The 14,534-nt window shown below is 37.4% G+C and overlaps 3 protein-coding genes and 1 long non-coding RNA gene across 5 annotated transcripts; 3 read left to right on the forward strand and 1 right to left on the reverse strand.

The window, feature by feature from the left end:
• The first annotated feature begins 4,050 nt into the window (after positions 1–4,050).
• Positions 4,051–4,677, forward strand: LOC135793514 (uncharacterized). Its single transcript, XR_010548644.1, has 2 exons — positions 4,051–4,424; positions 4,484–4,677. It is a non-coding gene; the product is annotated as an uncharacterized lncRNA (long non-coding RNA).
• Positions 4,678–4,775: 98 nt separating this feature from the next.
• On the forward strand, positions 4,776–9,931 carry LOC135793508 (ecto-NOX disulfide-thiol exchanger 2). Its single transcript, XM_065304506.1, has 7 exons — positions 4,776–4,955; positions 5,014–5,776; positions 5,837–6,028; positions 6,082–6,265; positions 7,446–7,552; positions 8,077–8,268; positions 8,412–9,931. Exons 2-7 carry the CDS (start codon positions 5,030–5,032, stop codon positions 8,955–8,957), a joined length of 1,968 nt encoding a protein of 655 aa, XP_065160578.1. The 5' UTR covers positions 4,776–4,955; positions 5,014–5,029; the 3' UTR covers positions 8,958–9,931.
• On the reverse strand, positions 8,968–14,410 carry LOC135793507 (kinesin-like protein KIF18A). 2 transcript variants are annotated; one of them, XM_065304504.1, is made up of 6 exons: positions 14,152–14,410; positions 11,941–12,088; positions 11,597–11,750; positions 9,954–11,541; positions 9,522–9,900; positions 8,968–9,349 (listed from the first exon to the last, which is right to left on the reverse strand). In XM_065304504.1, exons 1-6 carry the CDS (start codon positions 14,260–14,262, stop codon positions 9,153–9,155), a joined length of 2,577 nt encoding a protein of 858 aa, XP_065160576.1. In that variant the 5' UTR covers positions 14,263–14,410; the 3' UTR covers positions 8,968–9,152. The 2 variants fall into 2 exon arrangements, with proteins under 2 accessions (XP_065160576.1, XP_065160577.1); XM_065304505.1 differs by lacking the exon at positions 14,152–14,410 and having other exon boundaries at positions 11,952–12,094.
• Positions 12,057–14,002, forward strand: LOC135793510 (CDK5RAP3-like protein). Its single transcript, XM_065304509.1, has 2 exons — positions 12,057–12,195; positions 12,328–14,002. Exon 2 carries the CDS (start codon positions 12,426–12,428, stop codon positions 13,950–13,952), a length of 1,527 nt encoding a protein of 508 aa, XP_065160581.1. The 5' UTR covers positions 12,057–12,195; positions 12,328–12,425; the 3' UTR covers positions 13,953–14,002.
• Positions 14,411–14,534: the final 124 nt, after the last annotated feature.

Here is a 14,534-nt window from a genome sequence, read left to right on the forward strand (position 1 = left end):
GGTTAAATAATTAACTAGTTAAATCGCAGGATGCAAATACGCAAATTTTGTGATGTAATTAATGCAGGATGTTGTTTGTTCAATGGTTAAAAATTCATTAATCAAGATGCGAAAGACAAAACACAGATTGGCGACCTTCCGCTTAGTAATGAACAATTGTTTCACCGTTTAACTAAACTAAATTTTTTCACACTTTGTAAAAAGTCGTTTAATAAATGTAAATCGCTAATCTCCGTTTAATATCCTCTAAATATCTGTTTAATAAAAAGTGGAAACATAAATAACATTTATCTGCTCGTTTTAATTTCGCTGCGCGCTGGTTTGATGAGTTTTGAAAGCCGTAGAAGAGACAAATCGCTGATGATCTGATGTTATCTAATAGAACTGCTTTACAACTTCCGCTTTGAGTTGAGAAGACGGTAAAGTCGTTGAGTTTATATTGAAATTATCATAAATTTCATTGAGCTCATTTTTCGAAATGTAGAGTGAAATGTTTATGAATACAAGATGACGTTCATATTAAATATGAAAGTATGGTTAAAGTTAACCATAAAATAGAAGATATGCAGTGGTAAATTAATTTTTATTGATTAAAAGTTAAAGTTTTGATTTATTTTTCGGTTTAAACTGAAAGAAGTAATATGGGAAGTATAATAGTAAATGAATCACTAACCTAGCGCCCTCTGGTGGTTTATTTGTGTTACTAATGTTCTACGTAGGTCAAAATACAAAACCTTACTTCACAGTTATTTCACACTGCACAGAGTAAACCTTTCACTTACAATAACCTAGCGACCCCTGGTGGTGCATTTATATTACTAGTATTCCGCGATGATATGCAACCCCTACAATACCTTACTTCACACATATTTCACAACTCACAGAGTAAACCTTTCACTTTTAATAACCCAGCGCCCTCTGGTGATACACTTGTAGTACTAATATTTTATGTACCACTGTTACAACACGTTCAACACTTTATTCAGCGCCCTCTGGTGGTACAATCAAGATACCAAAATTTTACATACCTATGCAACCCATGCAACACCTTACTTCACACATTTTTAACCGTTCACAGAATAAATCTTCTTTATTCTTTATATCTCAATTCTTTCGCGGCATCGCACAAAGATGAAACATTTGCAACAATTTGCAACACAGTGATTTACGAGCACTTGCTCTTTTTCTCATGCATCCACGAATTTTACCCGTGCGACGCTCGCGATTTGCATAAATTAACCTGTATGTACTGCTATATACGCAAGACAATATCGGCCATCTTGGTGCTCGCGTTGCGGCGCGTTTTTTCGCTTTGCACACGAATGTAGACCACGTTTATCATTCATTCGCGGTGCCATTCATCTCTTCGGCATCACATGCACCTAATTTCGAGGCGTGGGCGCGCGCGGATAACAATTTCGTGAGTTATGCAGACATCGGCGACCGGCGAGGTTAAAGGTATTGAACTCGGCTCGAAGCGTTCGCACATTCGTATATATCGAACACGGAAAAATATACATGAAATTGACTCGGGCTTTATGCGGATGATATTCTGTGAAATGTAAATGTAGGAACACTTAGACACCATTGAAAATATTTAATCGTGCATAAGTTGTGTCCTGGTTTTGATTCGTTGATGTTCTTTTATTTTATTTTATTATTATGTGATTCTTTCTTTTAGGTTGGTGTAAGTTGTACCTAAGATCGTGTTTTGTTTGTTTGTTTGTTGGCTTGTTGGCAATAACGGGGATCATCGATTCTCATCTCGTCTCCAACTGTTTCGAGTATTATACAATAATGTACACGATGACAAGTATCTACAAGAGTATCAAATCATGATACTTGAAATGTTTATATTTTGTTATAAACATTAATCTTTTTGTTTTTATCATTCTACGCGTTTTAATTGGCGTAGGAATGTTTAAAACAAAAATTTTAAGTAAAATGTCAATTTGTTTGTTTGTGACGCTTTTACGGGAAAACCATCGGAGTAATTTTGATAAATTTTGGTGAAAATATAGTTTAGACCTTGGAAAATAATGTAGGCCACTTTTTGTTGCAAAAATATAACTTGAAGGGTGTAAAATAAAGGATTAAAGTTTATATGGATATTTAATGACACTTATAGTTAAATATTTCAAACATAGGGGGCGTTAAAGTATTTTCTACATGAGTATCAACTCATAATACTCAAAATGTTTATATTTAGTTATAAACATTAATCTTTTGTTTTCTGGGTTTTGGTAGTGTCATCATCATTCGACGCGCTTTTAATTGGCCTAGAAACGTCTACAAATAGCAGTTAATAAAGCTGGGTGCGTGATGCCCAATTTCCTACTTGAATTGAAGATGGAATGGAAAATAGAAATAGAACTTTAAAGAAACGCGTAGTTGGTGAACGAGTACAGTCACAGGAAATATTAGATTTTGATGTTTTTTCGTTGTTTTCAGCGTTGTTTTTGATTAGTTGATGTTGTGCGCTTTAAGTAATGTTCGTTAGTTCTGTAAATGTAATTACAAATGTTAATTAAGGTTTTCTGACTTCTTAACAATCTGTTAGCGCGCTGTAAGTTGGAATAATTATTACGTTAAAGCATTTCTGTAACTAAAATCACAGAAAATACAAATATTGACTTGTTTTAAAATGTTTTTTGATAGTTTAAGGTTTTTTAAATTTAAACGTGTGAAATAATTAAAAATATATCTGGTGTGACTATAAGTATCTTATTTTTAGCTCATTTCGTAAATTAAATAAGCTTATTATGGTTAACAAAGTGCAGTTTAGAGTAAATATAATTCGCTGATTCTACATCCTCCCAAAGCGCCCCCTACAAGCGGATTTAAGAACTAACCTAACGTCGAATTTGTACAACATGGTTGGTTTATATTAATTTCTCGTATAAAAACAAAAAATATTTTAATTTCTAGCAATTATGAGCTAAAATATTGTTTTCAAAGACATGACATCGATGGCAACAATTGAAATATTGTTGTAATTATGATCCCAACATTCCCACAAATTGCAATGCAAATTTCTATAACTTAAGTACGATTTTTCAGCTAATTTGTTGGGGTGCCCGTTGCGTTACTAGAAAATCATTTAAACATAACACAAGTGAATACAACTGAACGACGCGGAATTCATTTTTAGACTTCAGGAAATATTTACGGGCATTTTTACTAGAAAAATTGAGTTAATAATCAACGCAACAAAAGATTAAACAGATACCAATTCACGTAAAATAGCAATATTTTGTTATTTTTTTGATATTTTACAAGTTTTAAACTTTAAATATACGTAATAATTAAAAATATACCAAGTGTTGCAATAAGTATCATAATTTTCACCCATTTTATTAATAAAATAAGCATATTATGCTTAATATTTAAATTTCAATGCAAAATTTCACTCTTAATTCCCATAATACTGTTTGTTTTCCATTATTTAAATTATTTCTTCACATCTCATATTTCTCTGTTATTTATCGCTCTATTTGTGTTAATAATTTGAATTATTTTGTTTGTACTCAATTAATTATCTTTATTTCGGCAATAAAACTCCCAAAATGTTAATTTTAATATTTGTGCTACACATTGCTCAAAATGTACTTGCATTATACGTTTACTGAGCTTATCTTGGTAATTAATACACAAATTAATTACCTCTTTATTCTATTCATTAGTTTGCGTTCCTGTGCATTGTTTTACTCATGATTCATGAAACAAAACAGGAAACAAGAAACAATCATCACAATGAACGGAAAGTAAAATTACATCTAAATCAACGCATAAAAAATAAATAAAGTTGTAATTTCATTGACTAAACAAAAATTATTTACTTTTCCTTCAAAAAAATAGAAAAAACTTAAAATTTTCCTGATTTTAACCGCAATTTTACCGGTAAGTTAATAAAACCATTGTAAAATTATTCTATGCCATTCTTAGAAATTAACTGCACCTTTGCCAGTTTAATTCACAATTCACAATTACAACAATTGAAGGACAAACGGTTCCACGAACAAAACATACACTTACCCACGACATGCACACGTCTCTTGAAACAGTAGAAAACGCGCTGAATGACAGCGCTATTAATTTGTCATTACGTCGATGCAGCCAGCGCGTTATCTAATGCTTTAAATCTCAATTTCTTGCTCAGCTGAGTGAGCTGTGAGAAATCGACTCACGCGGATCGGAAGTTGATGCGGCTGTTGCAATCGCTGATGTCGTGATCGGCGGCCTTGTGCAAAGTATCGCATGGCTCGTTGACGAACTTAAAAGTCGGCGTGATTCGAAATAGATTATCGCCACAATTTATACTGACAACTAAATTGAACCGAAGATTGATTACGCTATAACTTGTTGTATTAATAAAATAAACAAGCGAGTGATTGCACGTGTATCAAACTGGAACTGATTCAAACGTAAACAAGTCTTTTTTGTGCAAAGTTTGCAACCGATAATAATTTCTGTTTTATTTTAGTCTAGTTGTGGACAGTTAGCGCCATCTAGGCCCGAAAATGGGAACTGTTTGACAGTTTCACTGTGGGAGTACGTCGTTTGGACGCGAGCCAATTCGCCGTTGGAAACATTTCAGATTTTAGAATGTTTTAACGCTAAAATAAACAAATTTTGTATAATATTAAACTATTTTATATGAATTTAATATTAAACTGATTTATATATGTGTAATTTTATCAATTCTCTGTCAAACTTATAAAAATTTAATTTTTTGGCACAAGGCGAAACGTCGGCAGCCAAATAACCTTCAACAACCGCAACCAGGCAGTCGCAGTCCCAAATGTCTTGCTAACAATTTAATAATCGATTAAACATTGCACCAAACAATAAGATACAACGAGAATCTCACACAACGCATAAAACTTAACATAAAACATTATAAATCATTAATTCCCTGTGTTATTCTATATTTACCTATAAAAATAACCAAAATGGTGAGTATTTAAGCTATTTTTTCCTCAACTTCAACTAATAAATCAAAATTCTCCCCAGATTCACCTATAATTAAATGTTTGAACAACAAATAATGAACCGCAACAAACTACACAATCGTTCCCTGGACGAGACTGACGATCTCGTCGACCTGGAAACAATGACGACAATGCGAATGAATCGCGACAGCCGCGATCGTGAATTCTCCAAGTGTCGCGACGACGACTCAAACCTATCAAACGCAACATCCACACACTCCGACAGTCACGTAATGAATCTCCAGAGTGCCCCGACTCCGATGAACCCCAGCATGTGGTCCGGTATGATGGGAATGAGTTATCCCATGGTTGGCATGAATATGATCATGGATCCCAATGTAATGACAATGAATAACTATGGAATGATGCCACCGATGAATCCAATGATAACAGCCACATCTGAAACATTATTAACCACACCAGCAGCAGCAGATTCTTTACTGATTAACACTCCTACTAAAGAGATAGTACACTGTAAATCATGTACATTGTTTCCGCCGAGTCCTACTGCGCCTGCGCCGACGACACGTGAACGTCCACCAGGATGCAGGACGATTTTCGTCGGTGGATTACCAGAGAATATGACTGAGGAGATTATTATGGAAGTATTTGAACGGTGTGGTGAGATTACCACGCTGAGACTGAGCAAGAAGAACTTTTGTCATATTAGATTCGTTTATGAGGCGTCAGTGGACGCCGCCATCTTTTTATCTGGGTATAGGGTTAGGATTGGGTCGAATACTGATCCACCTAACACTGGGAGATTACATGTTGATTATGCGCAGGTATTATTGATGATTTTTGTTAAAAAAAGAGAAGAAAAAGTTAATTTTTTGATGTTTTAGGCTAGAGATGATCAATATGAGTGGGAATGTCGACAGCGGCAGCTTCAACGAGAGCAAAGACATCGAGAACGCATGGAAGAGGAACGTCTACGGCCGCCATCACCGCCTCCGGTTGTCCATTACACGGATCATGAAGCCTCTGCGGTTTCAGAGAAGATTAAACAGGATGATACGTTCACAAAAGCTGTTTTGGTATGTTATTATTAATATTAACACACAAAAAAAGTTAATTTTTACATTTTTAGGTGGTTATTACATGGTTGGAGAGAGGTGATTGCAGCAAACGCAACGCAAACAATTTCTACTCAATGATTCAGTCTACAAATTCACACGTGCGGCGTCTTCTCACCGAAAAAGTCCAATACGAAGAGGAGTTGCAGAAAGCGCGTGAAATCATGAAGGGACGCATGCAAGGCATTCTATTGCAATGTGAGTACTGATTTTGCATTAGTTTTGTAACTTTTTATTTTACTCATCCTTTGAAAGCTTGCGCAAGCTTTAGGTAAGTATGTGAGGGGTCGGACAATCACGAATCAGAACGTACGCGGCTGACGAAAGTGTTGCATCGAGCTAATTTACACACATTTGCTGTTTTGCGCAGTTCGGTAGGTAAATTGAGAACAAATTGGTCGGGTCGATACGAACAGCACATGTGTCAGAATGTAGAGGACGAACGACGCAACAATCAGTTCAAGCGAGGTTTTTTTAAGGCAGAAAGTAGAAAGATTAAGTTTGCATTCAGTATTCATGCCAAATTATATGAATTTAATGTTAATACAGTGTAGCCTCTTTATAACGACGCTTTATAGACTAAAGAGGTAATTATGCTAAGTATGTTTTCACTTATTTTCAACATTTAGAGTTTAAAAATTGGAAAATATCAAAATGTTACACCGAGGAACAAAAACAAGAAAGTAATAGCATTACAGTGAAATAACGTAAATAATATGTGCAGAGCTAGAAAACTACGTTTGTTTAAGTTAAAAATGCAAAAAAGTTATTTTTTGAGGTTATGATTCGTAAAATTAACCTAAAAATTAGGTTTTACATAGAAAAATACAAAAATACCCAAATATTGAAATTTTACGCGTTCTGGCGTGATTAATCTTTTATTAGCTGGTTATAAACTCAATTACTCTTGTAAAAATGCCGGTAAATATTTCCTGAAGTCTAAATATGAATTCCGCGTCGCTCAGTTGTATTCACTTGTGTTATGTTTAAATGATTTTCTAGTAACGCAACGTGCACCCCAACAAATTAGCTGATAAATCGTGCTTAAGTTATAGAAATTTGCATTGCAATTTGTAGGGATGTTGGGATCATAATTACAACAATATTTCAAATGTTACCATCGATGTCATGTCTTTAAAAAATATTCTAACTCATAATTGCTAAAAATTAAAATATTTTTCATAATTACACAGAGAAGCTGTATAATGCGTTATAATGAGGCTATACTGCATTTGGTTTGAATATTTCCTGAATGAAACTTGATTGTTTCAACCTAAAGTATAAGGCAAACACACTTTAAACTTTAATTGTTAATAATGTTAATGATTTGGAGTATAACTAAGTGGTTCATTTGCGTATGTGTGGCTGTCTCTCTCAGTCAGTCAAATAGAGCGCTTATTCAATGCTGCGTGTCACAAGAAGGTCTGGGACCATTTCACCAAGGCGCAGCGAAAGAACATCGAGATGTGGAAGAAACAGTCGATGGTACGTACCCCTCTAACCAGATATTACAACCCCTCACACACCGCCATCCAAACAGTTCTCCTGTATCTAGTCGAATCAATGTGTAAAAGAACGCACTTTGCCTCCTCGAAACTAGCGTACGGGCTACCAAAATTATCAAAAAAAATAACAATCTACTATTATTGTCGATATCATGCTTCAAGGTAAGCTAGACTTGCTAACGAAACAAAAATGCACACCAAGGTAGGTTACACATATTCAGCCCTTAAACGAGGACGAAAGGTCGCCGAGAGTATAGTCACCATTCGAACAAGTGTTTGTGGGCACACTGGCGTGCCGAACGGTTAGCTAGCCATTTTTTTATATTCTATATATTCTACTATATCTTATTCGATTCAATCTTCTCCCTTTAATCGTGGCCGTGGCCGTCACTGTACCAAAAACGTATGCATCAATAAACATTCAGTTTGTAAGAGTTACGAGTTACGTCGACGAGTTCTCACAACGCAGTTCTGGAACGCTTTTGACACTTTCTGGATTTCTAGGAGATAAAAAACGTGCAAATTGAGTTGGAAGCCGCGTCGCAGGAGCGCGGCGATGACGAAATGGACGTCTCGGATGAAGAGGAAGCCATTCCACGCAAACGGACCAAAGTTGATCTTGTACAAGATGAAAATGTTCAATTAAAAGATGAGAATAACGCTTTACGCATGCAAATGGAAGCATATAAGAATGAGGTAACAATATTTTACATTTTTAAACTTTTTCACAGTTTCGCGACACGAAAAGTGACACTTTAGTCACGGAAGGCAAAACCCGTGACTAAAGTACTTTAATATGATATTTAAGTTATAATAAACTAAAAAATTAATATTTTAAGGTGGAAGTTGTTAAAATGGACCTCCAGAAAGACTTAGACGATAAAGAAAAACAAATAAAAGTCTTACAACAAACTTTGCATGGAATGCAACAACAATTACTAGACGTAAAGAAAAAACAAGCCGAAGAAGAATCGCGATCACGCGAATTACAATCCAAGCTAAAACAACAAATGATCGACGGCACCATAAACCTGGACGATACTGAATCAGAAAAAACCGATTCGATATCTTCCGATTCTTCTAGTCACACGCATACTCACACACCGCTACCAGTCAATGGTTCCACCTCCGAAGCAACGAATCTCAACACTCTCAACAACGCAGACGCACGCCTCGTTGGAATAATCTCAGCTTTCCTCAACGTGCATCCCTTCGGCGCCGGTCTGGATTATATCTGGTCATATGTGACCAAACTAGAGTCAAATCTACGCCCCTCTGACCTGGAGGTGTTAATGTCACGTTTCCCAAGCGTCTTTAGTCAGGAGTTGGTCGGCATCGGCGCTAACATCGAACGTCGATGGTTGTTCAATGCATTTAAGTCATAAACGCCGAGTTAAATTAATTTTTTTTACTAAGAGAATTCAAAAAGTCCCTACTAGCTATTTAAAGCTCTCGTAGAGTATGGAGAGCATCGTCGATATAAAAATATAAAAATATACATACATAAACTTATCAGAACCCCACCACTCGGATAAAAGTGAAAGATAAAAACCATAAAGAAATTACCGCAAGGTGACACTTCACCTAAATGGCGGTTTCGCCCCAGTTTGCACCGGCAGCGCCTTGTGCGCATGCCTAGATATCTCCACATTCACGCCCGGCCGTCGAATCCTTCGCAATAGTTCCGTGGCTTTGTTTTCTTTCTGTTTGCGGATGCGCGGCGATTGTCGCGCCGGTACACCCTTCGCCATACGCTTCGAAGGCGTCGGTTGCAATTCTAAAACGACAAAATACCAAATATATAATTTAATATAAATATTGTACATGGTTGAGGTTAGTTTGAGACATGCATGGTTATGTGAGTTTATCGCGAAAACTGCTCAGGCTCGCGATGGCGTTGTGAATCACTTCGCCGGCGATCGCAGTCAGAGACTGATGAATAAGCCCACCTTTGAAGAGTGAATTGTGTGATGTCGCAAAAGTCGAATCCATGTCCGTATTAGAATCACCACCCTCCGAACCTTCAAGTTTACGCTTGCCGGTGCGTTTTATCGTTCGCGATGGATCCACCAGTGTGGTGACAGTAAGCGCTGAATTACTCGTTGTCCCGGATGCAGTGCTCAAACCCGAATCGCCGCCATCTTGTAACTCTGACGCATTCATCGTATGCAACTTATCAAACACATCTTGCATTTCCTTGGTGACCAAACCACGTTTCGTGAGTAAAACATGCCAGGTTTGCAGTAAATGCGAAGATTGCTCCATAAACTCGCCACGTTTTTGTAACTCAAACGCTTGCATACTGACCAGCGCTTCGAATGTGTGTTTCTGTAACAATAAACACTAATTTTCAAGCAAATTATACCATCTACACAACTTACATCATTATTTGCGCGTATAGCATCAACTTGAATCTGTTCCACATCAATTATTGGTTTTAACTTCGAATTTTCTTGCAGTTTTGTCTTAATTTGTTCTTTTATTTGCGCAATCTTGACTTGTAATTGTTTTATTTCATTCTCGTATGGTACAGAGCGCCTGCGCAGACGATTCATAGTCTCCATCAACCGAATATTATGTTCTTTATCCTGTGAAGTGGATAATAACCCATTCAGACGCGTTTTTTCCTCATCTTTCAACTGGAGACGCTTCTCATGCAGTTGTTGCTTCACAACAAACGAATGCAAAACATTTTCAAGCTGCGAATAAGACCTAAACAACTTCTTAACATTAGCAATCTCCGCTGATAAATCTTCCGAAGGTATTTCTGATTCTATTTCGGTCACAGCCGAGTTACAAACCATCAATTCATTCGTCGGTAACTCTTCACAAGTCGTAGTTGTAATTTCCTCCGAACTCTGCGTGGTGATAACCAAAGTTTGACTTTCTTTTAACCTCGAATTTTCCTCTTTAAGCAGACGAATCTCTTCATTGAGACCTTCAATAACCTTGATGTATTCAGCAGATGATTTGCCCACAGCGACGATATTCTTCTTAACATTCGCCTTGATCTTCTTCGCGCGGGTTGCATACTTCAACGTGTTGTATGTGTCCTCAAACGTCATCGAAGATGGCGACACATTCGCAATCATCACCGTATGACAATTGCCACCTAAACTATCTTTTAAGATTCTAGTCAGTTTAGAATCTCGGTATGGGACGTGTTTCTGCCCGTCTGCAAGACTATTAATACAATTACCCAACGCAAGTAAACTTTTGTTGATACTAGCGCCCTCTTTAAACCGGGGACCTTTACATCCAGTCGCTGCACCTCTTTCACTCCCTGCTAAATCAATCATACTTAATTTCGCCATGATTGCTTGACCTGTGGTCCTCACAGTCATTTTTAAATACACCTGGAATACTGCATGTGATCTACTACTCTCCGCGTTTGAATCAGTTGGGTGTTGTGTGCGGTTTTTGTTGCCTTCATCGAGCAAATGAAACAATTCATCCGCGTTGTTTATCTTTTTGTGTGTTAATCCGGCTACCCGCACGCCGATTTGTGCGTCTTCACGGAGTTGGAGTGGTTTATCGCTGTGTTTTAATAAATCACGTACGTCTTCGTTGTATACTTCAAGATAGGTTACGAACAGTTCGAAATCGCGTGTTTCGGAGAGTTCTTCTTTGCGCATGAACAATTCTCCGATGGTTAATACAGTTATTCCGGGTGAGTCTGGTTTTCCTAGCATGGTGTATGTTTTTCCAGCGCCTGTTGCGCCGTATGCGAATACTGAACAGTTGCATCCGTCCATTAGGATGTCGATTAGGTCACGTGTGGTATAACAGAAAACTTCCTCATTGGTTGCTGCTTCGGGAAAAACCCGATCATAGACGAATTGTATATTTTTATGTTGTTTCTTTAGCAAGTCACGTCGACGCTGTTTAACTCCATGGTAAAAAAATGGAGTGTCTTCTTGTTCCGGGTCGAAGATCAACGAATTCGCTTCACGACATTTCACGATCGATCTAAATATTCATTTTATTAATGTTTGTATTGATTTTTTAAAGATTTTTTGTTTACCTGTAATTATCACCAGTTTCTTTTGAATTCGGTGGTCGAATCCGTATGACAACCCGGATGTTGGCACTTGGTGCCGGTTTGGTGGCTCGACTTACAGCGGAGAACTTGGAGATGTGCCTCGGCGTCAGATCCTTCCGGTTCTTGGTCATGGTGCCTGCGCGAATTGATAAACCCCGTTTGATTAACAACGTTATACACTGTGATTTCGACAAGAAGTTGTTGTGATGCTTTGGTTTCATTGAATTTTGATTTGATGAACGCCCCGCATGATTCGCCAGCGTGACCAAAGCATGAAGGAAATTAAGGAAAGAGAAGAGAAAAAAAAAGAGGAAGAATGTTACAACCTAAAATGTACCTTTCGGTGTGCGGCGGCCGGGCGTGCACGAGGCCTCCTTGATTGCTGAGTGTTTCGACGTCGCTGCGATAAACAAAAACTCGGCGGCGAAAATGTACAAGCCCACTGCAACACAACGGCACGACAGTTGAACGCGACTGAAAGAAACGGTTACAAAATCAAACTTCAAATATGGCTGTCAAATGTCATTTTTGGTGACGTTTGCATAAACACAAACAATTCAAAAGTTTTATATATAAAACAGGTAATAATTATTAATATGACTTAAAATAACACTCGCGAATTATTTAAATAAAAATATCGTAAATTTTACAACAATAAACTATTTTAATTTGTTTTTATCTTGAATCTTCAAATGACCTTGAAAATAAATAAGGTTAATCTTGACAAATGTTGATTTGGCAAACCAAATAAACACGAAACATATGTTTACTTCTCTATGGTTTTAAACAATTAAAAACTCAAGAAAACACCATGGATGACTCGCACATTCCAATCGACATCAACACGAACAAACTCCTCGACTGGCTGGTGAGTCGTCGCCATGTCTCCAAAGATTGGCAGGCGAACATCTTGAAAATCCGCGAGAAAATCAACGCAGCCATCCAGGACATGCCCGCACACGATGGCATCGTCAAACTACTCTCTGGCCAACACATCAACTACTTCCACTGCATAAAAATCATCGAAATCCTCAAGGAAACCGAAGCAGATACTAAAAATCTGTTTGGTCGCTATGGGTCACAAAGAATGAAAGACTGGCAAGATATTGTCAGTTGTTACCAACAAGAAAACATTTATCTAGCTGAAGCATCCCAACTTATGATGAGAAATGTCATCTATGAAGTACCAGGCTTGAAGAAACAAATTGCCAAGTGTGAACAGGCACAGCAAGAGTCAGAAAAGAAGATAAAAGATTACAGCAGAGCTGAAACAATTGCAATTAATGATTTTAACGCCACCTGTAAGCAACTAGGCATCAAGGGGAAGAACATCAAGGCAGAATTACTGGAACTTTTGAAAGAGCTTCCATTGATTTACAAAAAAATGGATTTTAAAGAACTGCAAGATGGTATTAACATGTATAAATCATTCATAAACTATCATTCTGGTAAGAATGACAATCTTCCACTTTTACCAATATTATCTTATTTGATTTCACATGGAAACACAACAACTTATGAGTACACTTATGGTGAGAAACCTGTAAGTGTCGAAGAACCAACTTCAGATGCAATTATCACAACAGACAAAGAAGAATCAGCTAACATTGACTTTGGAGATGATGTCCAGATAGATTTCTCTTCGTTAAGCGTAGAAAAAGAGATAGATTTTGGTGATTCCCCCGGAGATTCACCAAATGAAGGCGACATAGACTGGGGGAACACTTCCACAACAGAGGAGGAGTTTGAAATTGTTGATATTGACATCAACTTAGAAGAATCCGGCATTGTAGTTGAAAATTCCGGTTTGGATGGTGGTATAGCCAAAGGAAATGATGCGTATACCATTTTAGACAATCCGAAAACACGCGATCAGATAATCAACGACTTAATGGAGTTGAATGCCTTCCTAAAGATGAGATTATACGAAATGGCGAATGGTGGTGATATGATGACCATGCTCGACGGTCCGAATGTTTTAAAAATGCAAACAATTGAAGGGGTGACATCTCTTGCTGATCATGTGAGTATCGCTCTTGAAGGATTGATGAATAAGAGAATATTCCATCTGCATAATATCAAACATTCGCCAAAGTATGTTGATATGCTGACAGCGTCACTAAAACAAAAGTTAGATGTGGTTGACAGGATGAAAGCGAGTAAAACTTTGGTTGAAGACAAAATGGTGGACAATGCAGCACAAATAAAGAAGATAAATCCTGTTATTAAACAGGTAATTGACAAGACAAAGATTATACAAAAGCAGATTGAAGAAGATATTTCGAAGAAGTACAAGGGCAGGGTTGTAAATATTGTCGGGGCGATTAATTTGATGTAAATTTAATTTGTTTCATGTTTAAAATTATGTATTAAAGTTGGTTATCGATTGATCGTTGTTTGGTGTATTGTTGGTTGCCTATGCAACTTTTAAAAATGTTTTATGAATTGTTTTGTTTTGTATGTAATTTGCTATTACCATATATGGTGTGGTTTGCAAATGAGGTGAAAAACAATTGCGCAGGTGTCGCTGACTTTACCTGATTGACGAATGCCCGACTTGAAAGTTGATTACACGTCGCGTATCGACCGAGCCGGGCGTGCCATCGCCGCCGCCATCTTGGATTCGCACGTTGCCCATAAATGGGCATTTGGTGGAACCGGCTTTTAGATTGGCTGAAATCGGTGACTCATAAATAGGCAAAAATCTACAATTTTGCCACCGAAAAAGGACTTGTACGCATGCATTATCAACGCGCAGGACTCTACGCGCGACTATAACATCGCTCGCAGTCGACATTTGCGCCTATTCGAGTTGACAACTTTGTTATAAATAAGTTTGAAAGTTGGCGCCGTGAAAGCGCATCGAAGTGTAGCGCGCACAAGTAGCGACAATCCAGTGCCCCGCAGACGCTGACCATCG

The sequence above is a fragment of the Atheta coriaria genome, unplaced genomic scaffold (assembly GCF_025399875.1).
Source record: "Atheta coriaria isolate IRGN ID8LTWV9N9 unplaced genomic scaffold, Caltech_Dcor_3.1 hic_scaffold_6_pilon, whole genome shotgun sequence".
NCBI classification, from domain to species: Eukaryota; Metazoa; Arthropoda; class Insecta; order Coleoptera; family Staphylinidae; genus Dalotia; species Dalotia coriaria.